General features: G+C 39.3%; 1 protein-coding gene across 1 annotated transcript; it reads right to left on the bottom strand.

Moving 5' to 3' along the window:
* Positions 1-1,009: 1,009 nt before the first annotated feature.
* On the bottom strand, positions 1,010-4,341 carry LOC132892757 (H-2 class II histocompatibility antigen, E-S beta chain-like). Its single transcript, XM_060931121.1, has 4 exons — positions 4,205-4,341; positions 3,556-3,828; positions 2,975-3,256; positions 1,010-2,637 (listed from the first exon to the last, which is right to left on the bottom strand). Exons 1-4 carry the CDS (start codon positions 4,260-4,262, stop codon positions 2,438-2,440), a joined length of 813 nt encoding a protein of 270 aa, XP_060787104.1. The 5' UTR covers positions 4,263-4,341; the 3' UTR covers positions 1,010-2,437.
* Positions 4,342-18,723: the final 14,382 nt, after the last annotated feature.

Below are 18,723 nucleotides of genomic sequence, written 5' to 3'. Positions count from 1 at the left end.
CACATTCACACCTACGGTCAATTTAGAGTCACCAGTTAACCTAACCTGCATGTCTTTGGACTGTGGGGGAAACCGGAGCACCCAGAGGAAACCCACGCGGACACGGGGAGAACATGCAAACTCCGCACAGAAAGGCCCTCGCCGGCCATGGGGCTCAAATCCAGGACCTTCTTGCTGTGAGGTGACAGTGCTAACCACTACACCACCGTGTATGAGGTCAAATCCCATGACTGAAAGGAAGTCACAGATAGACCTGTAAATATCACACAACTCTCAGCTGGTCACCTCTGTGCTTTATTTATATTGGGAAGCCATGGCCTAATGGTTAGAGAAGCAGCTTTGGGAATAAAAGGTTACTGGTTTGGTTCCCTGGACCAATAAGTCACCTAATCTCCAACTGCTCCCCAGGCTGCTCATGGTACGTTGTATGCTGCTCTGGTTAAGAGTGTCTGATAAATTCCTGTAATGTAACATTATGCTTTGCTTACATGATTAAAATTTTCTGACAGAATAATAAATGTACTGTTATAGAAAGTAGACAGTAAATCAAATCATTGTGTATATTTTCTGGTGTTGCAGATAAAAAAATAATGGCAATATTTCAGTTCGGAGTTTTTTCAAAGCTAAAGAACACATTTTAGAATCAGCTGAATGACTCTCCTGATTAAAAGCATCATCTTATAAACTCAAAATGATCCATCACACTGAAAACCATTTCACTTTTAAATTCATTTCATTCTTATTATTATTATTTGTGCATTGCTTTTTTTTTTTTTCCAGAGGAAGTGAAGCTCCCGACCCCAAACAGGACCTGATTCTCCACTTCAGCTTGAATTAAGTTCATAATGTATAATCCAGTTGTAATGACGCCACAGAAATACAGCAGGATTAAAAGTTTACTCATAAGAACTGTGTTAATTTCATCAGCTATATAATGCAACGTATATAAATTTGTCTAATGATATTTATGAATAGAATGCCATTTACTGTTAAGAAAATTTTACATCAATTTCTTTTACAACCAAAAGTTTATTAAGGCAAGGCAAGGCAAGTTTATTTATATAGCACATTTCATACACAGTGGCAGTTCAATGTGCTTTACAGAGGTAAAGGCAAAACAGTAAACAATAGAAAATAAAATTACATAAAATAAAGGGGGAAGAAGAGAGAAAAAAAGAAGAATTAAACAATAGTAGAAATAAAATAATAAAATGAAGTAAAAGTTCAGTAAAAAAACAGCAGAATAAAATAGAATAAAAGTTAAGTAAAGTTTAAAACATACAAAGACTGTAAAAGTTAAGTAAAGTTTAAAACGTAAAGATGATGATATTTATCAGTTAGCAGAAAGCATCTGAGAACAGCTTGGTCTTTAGTCTAGATTTGAAGCTGCCAACAGCAGGAGCATTTTTGATGTCCTCTGGCAGTTGGTTCCATAGCTGTACTGCATAGTAGCTAAAAGCTGCTTCACCACACTTTGTTTTAACAACAGGTTTTACCAGTAAATTTTGCTGCTGCGATCTGGTAGATCTGATTGGGTTAGGCCGCTGCAACATATCAGACAGGTAATTGGGCCCTGTACCATTTAGAGATTTGTACACCAGCAGCAATGCTTTAAAGTCAATTCTGTAGCTTACTGGAAGCCAGTGATTAAGAGTCAGCATCCATACAGAATCAAAAATCAATCCAGTTCTTACCATTAAAATGAAATTTAAGTGACTGATGATACAAAACCAGAAATTTACAGATAACTGTTAGTATTGAATCGTAATAAACAGCATCACTAAAACTGAGGAAGTGATCCAGGTTAAAATAGACTGTAGGGGGCGCTAATGATTTAATAATGAAAATTTTACAAGACTACATTTACTTCTGTAATAGTAATTAATTATTTCATAACTTTCAGATGCATTATAAGGAATTAATTTATACATTTTTAAGCTGAATGTAGTATCTAAGCTCAGTTTGCCAAATTTCTACTCAAGAACTCTTATAAAGCCTATAATCAAGATATTTAACATCAGTTTCAGCAAAATCTGACAGAAAGCTGGTCTTACATTAAGGAAAGTGATAATACAGATGCAGATGCACATATTATGAAATGCTCATTTCTCAGCAGGTTCTAATTGTTCGGAATAAAGCAGATGTTTAACAGATAAAGCGATTTCAGCAAACACTCCAGTGTTTCTCTGCTCACAGACCTGTAAAAATTAACATCACATGTGTGAGCTTAAAATCATCACATTTCAGCTTAACTGTAGCTAAACAGTGAGCATTATGGGTAAATTAACTCCATCCAATATGGGGAATGAAGCTGAAACCAACATGTCAACTTCAAATGATGCCTGTGTTTATGTCGGCACCAGGATCCGTCCTGTGAACACAAATCAGAAATAAAGCAGAAGGATGAATATCAGGTAGCAAGGTTAAATATTAATTATTAATAGCACTTCAATTTTAATAACAAATACACAGATGTCCTAATACACGTTTCTGTTTGTAGATTTCCTGCAATCTTCCACTGACCTGAGCATTTCTTCCTGTAGTAGATGAATCCAGCAGCTGAAAGCACGATCCCCAACACCAGCCCTGAAGCCCCGATAGCAATCTTACTCTTATCAGGTTCAGACATCGAGGGATCTGAGACAGAAAGGGGTTTATATAGATAGATTACAAAAATAACTCATATACTGTAATAGCAGTTAATAGCAGCACTAAGCGCTATGGAATAGCATTTTTATGCAACAGTCTAAGAACTACTTTTACTTTCAGCTATGAAAAAAACCCAGAATAAATTTTATTTGATGATTATATATTTTTTTTCACTCATTGCTTATTGTTGTTGACTGAACACCAAGTTTTGAAAGATGAGTTATGATGTGAGTGAAACAGGATCTCTCAATTTTTGTTTTTTTTTAAGCTCAGTTCATGACAGTGGACTCAGATATTTAGATCTGACTGTGATGATCAGACTCACCCCACTTATAGACCATGGGCTTTTGGAAGCTGGCGTGTTGCACCACACAGGAGATCTCCTCTCCAGATTCAGGCATGTACTCCAGATGTGAGTGGATCTGATAGTACCAGTCTCCATCAGCCATCTCCTCAGTGGACGTTACACCTCCCTCAATCTCTTTCCCGTTTCTCAGCCAGGTCACCTCAATGTTTGGGGGGTAAAAGCTGTAAGCGCTGCACATCAGCCTGGCTGGGTGAGTGCCATCTGACTTCTTTACCAAAGTGACCTCAACCTGAGGCTCAACTGCACAATTAAACCACAACATCATCAACTTACAGCTGAGAGTCATTCATTATAAAATAATAATAATAATAATAATAATAATAATAATAATAATAATAATAATAATAATAATAATTTTAGACACTGAATTTAATTTGGTATCTAATCAGCTAGAGAAGAGCAGCTCAGTGTATATTATATACTCTGTATTTTAATATGAGTAAATAAACCACTGCCAAATAAAGATAAATCTGCTGCAGAATGAGGAAATACTGGAAATATTACAGAATTAAAGTTTTGAGGTTCACAAATAATCTCACCTGCTTTACTGAGGACGTTGCTGTAGTAAAGCCGAGCATTGTGCTTACAGTAACTTTCCAGATCGGCTTTCCGCGATTCCAGCCCTGCAGTGTCATTGTTCCATCTCTCTGCGTTATAGATGCCGTGTGCAGTGTATCCCACATACTTCCCCACAGTGCTGTTATACTCTGCATATTTGATCTTATTGAAGATGTAAGAATCTATTAGCTCCATGTCACTGAGATCATCAGCGCTCCAGAAGCACCAATATTCCGTTGCCTCGGAATGCCCATCTGAGAGAAAAATAACACCAAAGCTTTATTTCACTGCTAAAACTGAGAGTAATACAGCGTCTATTTTAAATCGATTTTAATGTTTATTTTAAAAACTAATTCTGAGCTTAAACCTGCCTTTAAACACTAAATAAATAAATCTGCAGTTCTGTAATAATCCTCTGATAAATTTAATTGTAATTTAGATTAATTAAAATTTAAACTGCATCCTTCTAAACACGAGCTTCTTTTTTGTTTCTTTGTCTGTTTCCTTTCTTTTCTTTTCTTTTCTTTTCTTTTCTTTTCTTTTCTTTTCTTTTCTTTTCTTTTCTTTAACAGAGCACAGGTGGTGTTTTCTTTAACACAGCCTAACCTCAGCAGCTGATCTAATACTCACTTGCTGTGTGCAGGATGGCAGGCAGTAAGAGGAGCAGTATTCTCAGCAGCTCCGACATTGTTCCTCTCTGAGTGTGTTCTCTTACTGAGGAAAGTGTGGGTGAAGCAGCTCTACTCTACACACACACACACACCAATCCTGCACCACACACACACACACACACAGTCACATGTTTCCAGGCAGAATTCAAACCAATACTGTTCACCTGTTAAAGCTGTCAGGTTTAAATCCATCAGTTCACTATTTAAAACTTCTGAATTCATCAGTTAAGACAAGTTCAGGATTATTTCTCTCTCAAACTGCAGGAGGAATGAGTGTGAGAAATCAACAACAACAACAACAATAATAGTCTCATCTTTTTTTCTTCTTCTATTATTATTATTATTATTATTATTATTATTATTATTATTATTATTATTATGTAGCTGTAGGATCAACAACACTAACAATGTGCAGTGTAAACTCTACAGAAATGACAATGAAAATGTTTATTATATTGAGATAAATGTTTATATTCACAAAACATGACTGCAGCTGCTCCACTTTTTTTTCTTTTTACATTTAGATATAGAAGAAAGTGGGCCGTTTTTCTCTGACCGTCATGTCCTTGTGAATAAAAGTTTAGTGTCAATGAAAATAGTTACATGTACTGTAAGCTCGGACATCTTGGGGTGTTTTGTTTTAAATTGTTTTCTTAAATTATATTATTTTCTGCATAAAAATCAAATGTTATGTTATCATAGCAACTATTGTGCACTCAGCCATCTGCTTACACACACACACACACACACACACACACACACACACACACACACACACACACACACACACATTGTAGAAACAGATCAAATCAAATCAAATATACCAAATAATTGTGATAATGATACAATCCCAAATCAGGAAAGGTTGGGACGATTTGGAAAATGTAAATAAAAAAGAAAGCAGTGATTTCTAAATGTACTTTGAATTGTTTTTCATTGCAGACAGAATGAACCCAAGATATTTCATGTTTTGTTTGTCAACTTCATTTCATTTGTTAATATACATCCATTCCTGTGTTTCAGACCTGCAACACATTCCAAAAAAAAGCTGGGACACGTACATTTAGGGTTAGTAATGAGGTAAAACAATTAAATAATGATGTGATATGAAACAGGTGATTGGAGTAATGACTTGGTACAATATCAGTATCCAGGAAAGCCCTAGTCTTTAAGGAGTAAAGGGCTAAGGATCTTTAGTTTGTCAACAAATGCACGAGAACATTATTGAAATGTTTAAAACAATGTTCTTCAAAGAACTATAGGAAGGGATTTGGATATTTCACCCGCTACGGCAGTGGCATGCACAGACATTTTGGGGGGCAAGTGCTCTGGGGGGAAAAAGGGCACTTTTTTGCGCATGTGGAACACCTTATTATAAAAGTCTGAGATTTAACCCTCCTCTTGTGTTCGGGTCGCCACTGACCCATTTTAGTTTTTAAAGGTGTAAAACAACCACTTAATGTTAATTTATTACATCAAGGCTTTTTGACTTTGCCAGGAATCTCTAGTTGAACAAAATAGAAAAAGAAATTTTTGTTTTCCTAAATCTGAAAATGGTCTAGCAAAAAATATAATACTTGTGGTGTTCAGAAGCATGTCTGTCTACTCATAATCATATCAAAGTTTTGGGTATTTTTCTGTAGTTCCATCTTTAAAAAGTCTGATAAAGTCTGAAAGTCTGATCTTCCCGTCACTGACTTGAGTCTCAAGACTGTGTTTATTCACAGATTTCCGTGAGATCATCTTAAAATTTGTAACGAAATATACACACTCAATGGGCTCAACGGAGCTCTCCTTTATTTGCATAACGGCGTGCATACTAGCATAACGTGATATTCTTAATCATGTTATAAAAACAGGTCGGAATTGATGGAGAGTGGGGTTGCCTCAATGGTTTAGGCTACATTTAAAATGTTGTTCAGTTTGTTTCTCCATATGGAAAGGGAGCAAATAAGCTGGCAAAGGCTGCCATGTGCAGTTGTTTCTGTATGCGACGGGCTGCTTCACGACAAAATAATTACAGCTTGGGCTTAGAGGGCAAACAATACATTTTCACTCAATTCATGTGTTACCTGGCTGGTGGGGCAGGGGAAGAGCTGACTGACTGCCCGATGTGTTGTCTGCGCTACGACAAGGCCGTGGCTTCCAGGACGCTATGCTGCTGCAACCTCACATTGAATGCACTGCACGCTTGTTCACGTGACAGAGCAAGAGAGACAGAGGTCCGGTGTGTGTGCGGAGGGGGCACACATCGGGACATTATTTTCACACACGCTTTTAATGCCACGGCTTTTCTAAAAGATCATGTCGACATTGGCCTCAGTAAACTGTATAAAAAAAAATCAAAAGGGCACTTTTTTGGACAGAGGGCAGAGGGGCAGGTGCTTGAGCACCACCTTGTGTCTATCTGTGCACGCCACTGCGCTATGGTGCATAATATCATTAAAAGATTAAAGGAATCTGCAGGGATTTCGGTGTGTAGAGGGCTCAAGCCTAATCTGAACATGCGTGATCTCCGATCCCTCAGACAGCATCAAGAACCATCATTCACCTACAGCTGATAGAACCACATGGGCTCAGGATTACTTTGACACTTTGTCAGGCTACAATACAGAGTTACATCCACAAACTCCAGATAAAACTTTGCTGTGCAAAAAGGAAGCCTTATGTTAACTGTGTCCAGAAGCGCCGTCGACTTCTCTGGGCTCGGAGGCGTCTGGGATGGACCATCACACATGTATTGTGGTCAGACAAATCAGTATTCCAGGTCTTTCATGGAAGAAATTGACACCATGTGCTCAGGATCAAAGACTAAAAGGACCATCCAGACTGTTAGCAGGAACAAGTCTAAAAGCCAGGGTGTGTCATGGTATGGGGTTGGGTCAGTGCCCTCGGCGAAGGTAACTTACACTTCTGTGATGGAGCATTAATGCAGAAAAGTCCACTGAGATTTTGGAGCAACATCTGCTGCCTTCAAGACGACGTCTTTTCCAGGGAGATTTCAACAAGACAATGCAAAACCACATTCTGCTCACATTACAAAGGCGTGGCTGTGGAAGAAGAGGACGTGTCCCCTCTGTCCCCAATAGAGAATGTGTGGAGAATTTAGAAATGAAAAATATGACAGTGACGACCCCGAACTGTTACACACCTTAAGACCTGTTTACAGGAAGAACAGAACAAAAATAACACCTGAAACACTTCAGCACTTGGAGTCTTCAGTCCATAAACAGCTTTTAAGTGTTGGGAGAAGGAATGGGAACATTATAAACATTATAAAGTGGGAAATGCTTTACCGTCAAAACTTTTTTTTTTAAATGTGTTGCAAGAATCAAAGTTGATGTAAGTATTTATTTTGAAGAAAGAATAAAATTAATGAGTAAAACATAAACCAATCTGCTGTTGTACTGTTCTGAATGAAATACAGGTCAAAGATTATTTACAAATCGTTGTTTTCAGTTTTAATTTCAATTTCAACACACCATCCCAACTTTATCTGATTTGGAGCTGTAAAATCTAACATAATAATAATAATAATAATAATAATAATAATAATTATTATTATTATTATTATTATTATTATCTCATCTCATCTCACCTCATCTTCTTCTGCTTATCCGGGGCCGGGTCGCGGAGGCAGCAGTCTAAGCATGGAAGCTCAAACTTCCCTCTCCCCAGACACCTCGGCCAGCTCTTCGGGAAGAACACCAAGGCGTTCCCAGGCCAGCCGAGAGACATAGTCCCTCCAGCATGTCCTGGGTCTTCCCCGGGGCCTCCTCCCAGGGGGACATGCCTGGAACACCTCCCCAGGGAGGCATCCAGGAGGCATCTGAAAGAGATGCATGAGCCACCTCAGCTGATTCCTCTCGATGTGGAGGAGTAGCAGCTCTACTCCGAGCTCCTCCCGAGTGATTGTGCTTCTCACCCTATCTCTAAGGGAGTGCTCAGTCACCCTGCAAAGGAAACTCATTTTCACTGCTTGTACAGTGCTCAGCGTAAATGAGTGCACCCCCTTTGAAAAGTAACATTTTAAACAATATCTCAATGAACACAATTTCCAAAATGTTGACAAGACAAAGTTTAATATAACATCTGTTTAACTTATAACGTCAAAGTAAGGTTAATAATATAACTTAGATTACACATTTTTTTTCAGTTTTACTCAAATTAGGGTGGTGCAAAAATGAGTACACCCCACAACAAAAACTACTACATCTAGTACTTTGTATGGCCTCCATGATTTTTAATGACCGCACCAAGTCTTCTAGGCATGGATTGAACAAGTTGGTGACATTTTGCAACATCAATCTTTTTCCATTCTTCAACAATGACCTCTTTTAGTGACTGGATGCTGGATGGAGAGCGATACTCAACTTGTCTCTTCAGAATTCCCCATAGGTGTTCGATTGGGTTCAGATCAGGAGACATACTTGGCCACTGGATCACTTTCACCCTGTTCTTCTTCAGAAATCCAACAGTGGCCTTAGATGTGTGTTTAGTCATGTTGGAAAAGTGCACAATGACCAAGGGCATGGAGTGATGGTAGCATCTTCTCTTTCAGTATAGAGCAATACATCTGTGAATTCATGATGCCATCAATGAAATGCAGCTCCCCGACACCAGCAGCACTCATGCAGCCCCACATAAGGACACCGCCACCACCATGTTTCACTGTAGGCACCATGCATTTTTCTTTGTATTCCTCACCTTTGCTACGCCATACAGTTTTGAAGCCATCAGTTCCAAAAACATTTATCTTGGTCTCATCACTCCAGAGTATAGAGTCCCAGTAGTCTTCATCTTTGTCAGCATGGGCCCTGGCAAACTCTAGGCGGGCTTTTTTGTGCCTGGGCTTTATGAGATGCTTCTTTCGTGGACAGGATCCATGCATGCCATTCCTCTGCAGTGTACGCCGTATTGCGTCACGGGAAATAATCACCCCAGTTTGGCTTTCTACTTCTTTAGATAACTGCAGTGAACTTGCATGCCGATTTTCTTCAACCCTTCTCATCAAAAGACGCTCCTGTCAAGGTGTTAACTTCCATGGACGACCTGGACGTCTCTGTGAGATGGTTGCAGTTCCATCTTTCTTAAATTTTTGTACAACTTTTGCTACAGTATTCTGACTGATAAGTAAAGCTTTGCTGATCTTCTTGTAGCCTTCACCTTTGTGGTGTAAAGGAATTATTTTCTTTGGGGAATTCTGAAGGGACAATTTGAGCATCACTCTCCATCCAGCATCCAGTCACTAAAAGAGGTCATTGTTGAAGAATGGAAAAAGATTGATGTTGCAAAATGTCACCAACTTGTTCATTCCATGCCTAGAAGACTTGGTGCTGCCATTAAAAATCATGGAGGCCATACAAAGTACTAGATGTAGTAGTTTTTGTTGTGGAGTGTACTCATTTTTTGCACCACCCTAATTTGAGTAAAACTGAAAAATGTGTAATCTAAGTTATATTATTAACCTTACTTTCACGTTATAAATTAAACAGATGTTATATTAAACTTTGTCTTGTCAACATTTTGGAAATTGTTTGTGTTCACTGAGATATTGTTTAAAATGTTACTTTTCAAAGGGGGTGTACTCATTTACGCTGAGCACTGTATCTGCGATCTTGTTCTTTCGGTCATTACCCAAAGATTATTATTATTGGGTAACCCCTCCTAGAACTGCCACCTTATTGTGGTGAAGGGGTTTGTGTGCTTGAATGATCCTAGGAGCTACAGTATGTTGTCAGGGCATTACGCCCCTGTTAGGGTCTCCTAAGGCAAACAGGTCCTAGGTGACAGGCCAGACCAAGAGCAGTTTACCAAACCCCTTATGGAAATTAATAAAACAAGGACAGTGACATCGCCCTGTATGGCGCAGCCGGGGCCCCACCCTGGAGCCAGGCCTGGGGTTGGGGCTCATATGCGAGCGCCTGGTGGCCGGGTCTTTGCCCACTGGGCCCGGCCGGGCTCAGCCCGAAGTGGTGACATGGGTCCGACCTCCTGTGGGTTCACCACCCACAGAGGTAGTAGTAGGGGGCCGGTGCAGTGTGGATTGGGCGGCAGTCAAAGGCAGGGGCCTCGATGACCTGATCCCTGAACACAGCGGCTAGCTGTTGGGACATGGAATTCTTATTATTATTACAGTTACATTTACTAGACAGATGGTTGCATTATCACCTGTTTTTTTGAGCATATTTGAATTGTAAAATATATTTGTGGTGGTGCAAGCTTTGTGGTTTATATTAAGTTATAAATAAATAACCTTAATTCTAATACAACCCCGATTCCAAAAAAGTTGGGACAAAGTCCAAATTGTAAATAAAAACGGAATGCAATGATGTGGAAGTTTCAAAATTCCATATTTTATTCAGAATAGAACATAGATGGCATATCAAATGTTTAAACTGAGAAAATGTATCATTTAAAGAGAAAAATTAGGTGATTTTAAATTTCATGACAGCAACACATCTCAAAAAAGTTGGGACAAGGCCATGTTTCCCACTGTGAGACATCCCCTTTTCTCTTTACAACAGTCTGTAAACGTCTGGGGACTGAGGAGACAAGTTGCTCAAGTTTAGGGATAGGAATGTTAACCCATTCTTGTCTAATGTGGGATTCTAGTTGCTCAACTGTCTTGGGTCTTTTTTGCCGTATCTTCCATTTTATGATGCACCAAATGTTTTCTATGGGTGAAAGATCTGGACTGCAGGCTGGCCGGTTCAGTACCCGGACCCTTCTTCTACGCAGCCATGATGCTGTAATTGATGCAGTATGTGGTTTGGCATTGTCATATTGGAAAATGCAAGGTCTTCCCTGAAAGAGACGTTGTCTGGATGGGAGCATATGCTGCTCTAGAACCTGGATATACCTTTCAGCATTGATAGTGTCTTTCCAAATGTGTAAGCTGCCCATGCCACACGCACTAATGCAACCCCATACCATCAGAGATGCAGGCTTCTGAACTGAGCGCTGATAACAACTTGGGTTGTCCTTCTCCTCTTTAGTCCGAATGACACGGCGTCCCTGATTTCCATAAAGAACTTCAAATTTAGATTCGTCTGACCACAGAACAGTTTTCCACTTTGCCACAGTCCATTTTAAATGAGCCTTGACCCAGAGAAGACGTCTGCGCTTCTGGATCATGTTTAGATATGGCGGCTTCTTTGAACTATAGAGTTTTAGCTGGCAACGGCGGATGGCACGGTGAATTGTGTTCACAGATAATGTTCTCTGGAAATATTCCTGAGCCCATTTTGTGATTTCCAATACAGAAGCATGCCTGTATGTGATGCAGTGCCATCTAAGGGCCCGAAGATCATGGGCACCCAGTATGGTTTTCCGGCCTTGACCCTTACGCACAGAGATTCTTCCAGATTCTCTGAATCTTTTGATGATATTATGCACTGTAGATGATGATATGTTCAAACTCTTTGCAATTTTACACTGTTGAACTCCTTTCTGATATTGCTCCACTATTTGTCGGCGCAGAATTAGGGGGATTGGTGATCCTCTTCCCATCTTTACTTCTGAGAGCCGCTGCCACTCCAAGATGCTCTTTTTATACCCAGTCATGTTAATGACCTATTGCCAATTGACCTAATGAGTTGCAATTTGGTCCTCCAGCTGTTCCTTTTTTGTGCCTTTAACTTTTCCAGCCTCTTATTGCCCCTGTCCCAACTTTTTTGAGATGTGTTGCTGTCATGAAATTTCAAATGAGCCAATATTTGGCATGAAATTTCAAAATGTCTCACTTTCGACATTTGATATGTTGTCTATGTTCTATTGTGAATACAATATCAGTTTTGGAGATTTGTAAATTATTGCATTCCGTTTTTATTTAAAATTTGTACTTTGTCCCAACTTTTTTGGAATTGGGGTTGTATAATTACAGAAAATATACTCCCTGCATCCGAAATCACTCACTGTATAGTGAATTACATAGTGAGTTCATCATTCTGTAGTGCTGTCCGAATGTATAGTGAGAATTATTACACCCTATAGTGGACTCCTAGTATCCCACAATGCACCGTGAAAAGTAGTGAACAACCGACGGGCACTAACATTATAAACGGGCATTCAAGCACAATTAAAAATAGTAAAAGGATAGAAAAAAGCTAAAATAGAATAAAGATAAAATACAAGAATAAAAGTGACCGTGCAGAGCGAGGAATTCATCAAAAGCCTCAAATGTGATTGAATAAAAGACAGCGGCAAAGAAGAAAGAAAGGATTCAGCCTTGATTTAAAAGAAGTGAAAGCTGCAGGTACTTTGTATTGATTAATGTGGGAAATACGCCCAGTATAACATGGGTTTATCACTTAAATACATGCATGTGTTTATTATTTTGAAACCCACCAGCCGACTGATCTGGCACATTTTAATCGGGCGACAGTAATGACGTAAACACCAGCACGGTGGAGTAGTGTCTGAAAGTGGTTTTTTTCCCCCTCCATTTTACCAACGAGCTCACTATATATTCCTTTATACAGAATTCCCTAGGTAGTGAATAGTGAATGAGCGAGTGATTTCGGACACAGCCACTGTTTGATTATACCTACTGGTCCAGCTTGCCTGCGACCCTGTAGAAGGATAAAGCGGCTAGAGATAATGAGATGAGATGAGATGAGATCTCTGTTTTGACACCGCCCCCAGAGGTCGCGGTGGGGGAGCCGGCTGGACACACCCAAGGGAACTTGCGTTTGTGAGGTGGCGAATTTAAATCTTTCTTCAATACACGATAACATTGATATCTTACTAGAAACTGTATAGTGAATGTGAGTGGTCATGGCGGAGAAGTCTGGTGGGCACTTGGGAAGTCATAATTTGTGTAATGATATGTTTTGGGATGAAATTAGCCGAGTGAGGAAGCTGTCAGACAGAGATAGCAGTGGAGAATCGGTGGCCTCAGTGGTTAAGAAATCAAGAGTGACTAGAAGACAGTCTAAGGAAGAAATAGAGGCTAGAACATGGAAAGTAATTATTGCCTTCGAAGCAAAAGGTGGACCAGACTTACACCCAATTCATATCACTAATGCCATTCAGAAAGAAATAGGGAAGATTCATCATGCTGCATTCTTGGGGAATGGTAGACTGTTAATCTTTGCTAGCTCAGAAGAGCAACGTAATAACATTGATATCTTCGCATATTCCAGGAACAGCGTCCAGAACAAGAGGGGTCATATATGGAATTCCTACAACTGTCTCTATTGAAGAGATAAAAGAGAATCTATCCAAATATGCAGTACTAGATGCTAAGCGATTAACTAAAGGTAAGGAGAAAATAGACAGCACATCAATTCTGTTAAGTTTCAGTAAAGACCTGCCAGCTAGAGTCCAAATGGACTTTATGTCTTACACAGTTCGCGAATACATCCCTCCTTCTTTAAGGTGTTTTAAATGCCAAAGATTTGGACACGTTGAAAGCCAATGCAGAGGGAAATTAAGATGCGCTAAATGTGGTGGGGACCATGAATATGATAAATGTGAGACTTTAGTGTTGAAGTGTTGCAACTGTGGAGGCCCACACAGTGCTGCATATGGTGGTTGTGAAAAACAGAAGGAGGCAAAGGAGGTACAGAAATGCAGAGTCACACGTAATATGTCTTATGCGAACGCCCTTAAGACGGTGCAGAATGACAAAAGAGTATCTAGTGTTCCTACCACATTGACAAGACCTACATGGAGCCAATATGACAGAACTACTAACTTGAATGAGCAGGTATTGGCTGGAAATCATTACCAGGTTAAGCCTGGTCCTAGGCCTACGCCAGCCTTGGAAAAGTGTGAATGCAGCACCAAAATTACAAAGGAAACACTGCTAGTGAAGAAAAATGATTTTATTGCATTCCTTTGTACAGTAATGAATAAAACATTGAAATATTCAAGTAAAAGCGACAGGATTAAGTCTATTGTGAAAATTGCCAATGACTTCCTAGGGGCTACTGCTAAAGCAGATGAGATACATGAAATGCTAACTCTAAAATATGGCCAGACTCAAGATATATGAATGGTATATGATGCTTTTCATTTTACAATGGAACGCAAGAAGTTTAATAGCCAATGGACAAGAACTTAAAAGATATATTCAAAAGTTAACTGATAAACCAGAGGTCATTTGTATCCAGGAGACCTGGTTGAAAGCCCACTTACAATTTGTCATTAAGGGCTACAATGCCGTTAGACATGACAGATGTAATGAGAGAGGTGGTGGATGTATAACATTCATTAAAAAAGGGATTCCATATAAAATTCTTAAAACAAGTAATGAACATGAATGTATTGTAACAGAAATATTTAACGGGCCTAAGAAGACGTAGTATACTATAATTAACTATTATAACCCATGTAAAGCTCTAACTATTGATCTTTTAAATAATGTTACTAGGAGGAATAATGCAGAGATCTGGTGTGGCGACTTTAATGCCCACAATAGCTTATGGGGTAGCAAACACACTGACCTGAATGGTATGGTGGTTGAAGAAGTCATCAATGACAGGATGTTAGTGTGTTTGAATGATGGCTCCGGTACTAGATTCAATATCCTTAAGAATGAGACTTCATGTATTGACCTAACCTTAGTTGATAGAAGATTAGCTTACAGATGTGAATGGAAAACTGACCAAACAACTAATATTGGCAGTGATCATTTTCCTATCTGGTGTAAAGTGGATGTGGAAATCAGGACTGAACCTACAGTAACTATATATATCATAAATGGCTTTTTCGGAAAGCTAACTGGGAGGAATTCCAGAACATGTCTACAGACCTGGCTAAACTGATACCATCTGATCAGAGTGTGAATGACATGAATGACAGTATAAGCACTTTTATTTATTCTACAGCAAGACAATTTATACCAATGAGTGAGGGTCAGAATAACCTAAGGAATGTTCCCTGGTGGAATGATAAATGTACCCAAGCAATTAAGGACCGAAATAAAGCTTTTAAGCTATTACATAATACTTTAACATATGACAACTTATTGGATTATCAAACGAAGAAAACATTAGCTAGAAGAATTATTAAAGGGGCAAAAAGAGAATCTTGGAGAAGCTTTTGCTCATCAATAGGCAGAGAAACCTCACTCAACCAAGTATGGATGATGATCAAAAAGATGACTGGTAGATATACACCTCCTCATATTCCTGTCTTAACTAACAAGGATAACCAATATATTACGGATGTTGATAAGGCTAATATATTAGCTAAAACTTTTGCAGATGTTCACAAAGGTAATCATTTAGAAGACTGTTTTAAGAAAAGAAAAGTGGAAATCTTAAGTATGAATGAGAACCTTTTTACCAAAAGGGAAGCAAACATGTCTAGTCTAGATCTTGATTTTAGCATGACAGAATTGAAAATGGCTCTAAATAATACCGCTTACTCTGCCCCTGGTAGTGATTGTTTATGCTATGCCATGTTTAGACAACTCCCTGATGAAGTTTTAGAAATTATTCTTTAGTTATTTAATAAAGTATGGAAGGAGGGCATATTATCACTACTTGGAAAAGATCAACAATTCTCCCATTTCATAAACCTGGAAAAGATAAAAGTGAGCCAGGCAACTATAGACCAATAGCCCTCACCTAACACCTGGGCAAACTAATGGAGAAGATGGTTGTAACTAGACTTAACTATTACTTGGAATATAATAACTTACTCCATGGTTATCAAACAGGTTTTAGAAAGCAAAGGTCAACTACAGATGCACTGGTCAAACTCACAAATGAAATAGAGAAGGCACTGACTATGAAAGAAGCAATGGTAGCAATCTTTCTGGATATTGAAAAGGCATATGACACAATGTGGAGAGAAGGACTATTAATTAAACTACAGAAAATGGGCTGAAGGGAAGATGTACAACTACATCTTAAATTTCCTATCAAAACGTACTTTGAGGGTTAGAGTTGGAGAAGCTGTGTCAGAAGAGTTTTTAATGGAAGGTGGAATTCCGCAGGGCAGTGTTATTAGCCCAATTTTATTCAATATTATGATTAATGACATTTTTGAGAACTTGAGCAGAATCAGTGATGGACTACTGTATGCTGATGATGCTGTCATTAGGAGAAGGGGCAAAAATATTCCATATATTACTAAAACAATACAGAAGGACTTATATATCCTAGAACAATGGGGAGTGGAGTGGGGTTTTAAGTTTTCTGTACAAAAATCGCAAGTGACATACTTTACACGGAAGAAAGTTCCAGAGAGACATAAAGTCCTGCTTTACAACCATCCACTCAAAAGAGGAGAGGGCTTCAAGTATTTGGGTTTATGGTTAGACAGCAAACTCTCTTGGAAACACCATATTGAATATGTCGAAACAAAGTGCAAAAAGGTTCTAAACTTGATGTGAATGGTCTCTGGTCTCTGTTGGGGAGCAGACAGACAATCCTTACTCAATATTTATAAAGCATTGATAAGATCAAATATTGACTATGGTTGTATAGTGTATGGCTCCGCCTGTAAAACATCCCTCCTGAAACTGGAAAGAGTACAGTCAAGGGCCCTGAGAACAGCACTGGGAGCTATTAAGACAACTCCCATTAGTGCATTACAAGTGGAATCAGAGGAAACCCCACTTCAGTTACGATTTACAAAACTGTCATTGACGTACTGGGTCAGATTACAGTGCAGCGTTCACAATCTAGCCATATCAGTACTTACAGACTGTTGGGAATACTCCAAAAAAGCTACGGGCTTTGGATGGAATATTGATGAGTCTGCTAGACAGTATGGTCTTAAAAATCTTAAGTTCAGCTCTGCATTGGCCATGAGTAGTGTCTCCCCATGAATCCTCCCTGCTCCAGATGTTAATACGGTATTACTTGCAGCAAAGAAAGACCACTCCAACGAACAAAGCCTTGCAATACATTGCAAAAATTATTTAATTTCTACCTTCTATGATTACCTACAGATATTCACAGATGGTTCAAAAGACCCTCAAAATGGTCAGTGTGGCATAGGAATCTGCATACCAGAACTCAAGAAGACCTATGGATATTGACTGAATAACCTCTTGTCAATATACTCAGTAGAACTAACTGCTATAATTACTGCTTTGAGATGGATTGATGAAGTTAAACCTTTAAGATCAGTCATATGCACAGACTCGCTCTCTGTTTTGCAAAGCTTTGTCTCTGGAAATGCAATAAGAGATGATCTAGTTCTTGAAATGAAACAGCTATTAGCTCAACTCAGAAATCTTGGACTCACTGTTCAATTTTGCTGGGTACCAGCTCATACAGGCCTCAAGGGTAATGAAGTTGCAGACAAAACTGCTAAGGAAGCTTTAGGTCATCACTGTATTGCAATTCATGTACCATTAGGAAAAGGGGAAGCTAAATCTCTTATCAAATCAATAACTATGAGTAGATGGCAGGATGAATGGGAGACAGACCCAAAGGGCAGGCAATACTTTAATGTGCAACAAAAGATTGGTGGGAAAAGAATCACTTCAATGGGGCTGGGAAGGAAGGTAGAAGTTACATACACAAGGCTGAGACTAGGACACACTGGCCTCAATGCCACACTACATGTCTTGGGGAAAACTGATGGACTTTGTGCTGAGTGTCAGATTAAGGAAGACGTAGAACACATTCTTTTCTACTGTAAGAAATATAACGATCATAGGGAAAAATAGTTAGAACAAGTAGGTAAAGAAGGAGACATTCATAACATTCTGAAAGAGGAGGGAATGCAGGGAAAGAGTATTAAAGCCCTTATGACGTATCTGACAGACACTAGACTAATGGGAAGAATTTAGTTCCATACACTTTCCTAATCCCCTTATATAATTTTTTTCTTTTTCATGCCGAAGACTTGACCTGACCAACTCACACACTCCTATACAGTAGGTGGCGATATACAATTAAATATTGTGAAACGCCATTAATCAAAAGAAGAAGACACCGCCCCCATCTTGCGCTCTCTGACGTATTGCATGTGACGTCACTCCCGCCTGTGCCTTGTTTCGGAAGGGATCGATGAACGGGGAGCCAAGATGGCGGCATGAGTACATGTTTGTTCGGGAGCTGAGCACCGTCAAACTTACAATTAAGTGAAGCATAGTTATCTTCATATTACTTGAGGTGCCCTAGAGCAGTGGTGAGTACATCGTGTTAACTAGGTAGTGACTTTATATCGTTAACCATATCACGACACACGCTGAGAAAACAAGTTTTAGCTAATTACATTGCTAAGCTAGTGCGTCACAACAGCAGCATGGAGGCACCCCACTGCGCAAAGATACGTTGAAACGACGTCTTTTTTAGGTCATTTTTGGACGTCGAATGACGGTCCTCTGAAGGTGCAGACTGTAACGCCAGATGACGTCTTTTTCCTTTTTCCTGACGTCTATCGAACGTCCGGTATGGACGTGCAGAGGACGCCCATATCACGGCTAATTGTAGTTGAAAAGTGGTCGTTGAGGACGTCTTTTCTACGTCCGTCCGAGGACGTCTTTTCTACGTTTAAACTCGATGC

This window comes from Neoarius graeffei, chromosome 10, assembly GCF_027579695.1.
Source record: "Neoarius graeffei isolate fNeoGra1 chromosome 10, fNeoGra1.pri, whole genome shotgun sequence".
NCBI lineage: Eukaryota > Metazoa > Chordata > Actinopteri > Siluriformes > Ariidae > Neoarius > Neoarius graeffei.
The sequence above is the reverse complement of the archived record's forward strand: the minus strand, read 5'-3'. Positions and strand labels throughout refer to the sequence as shown.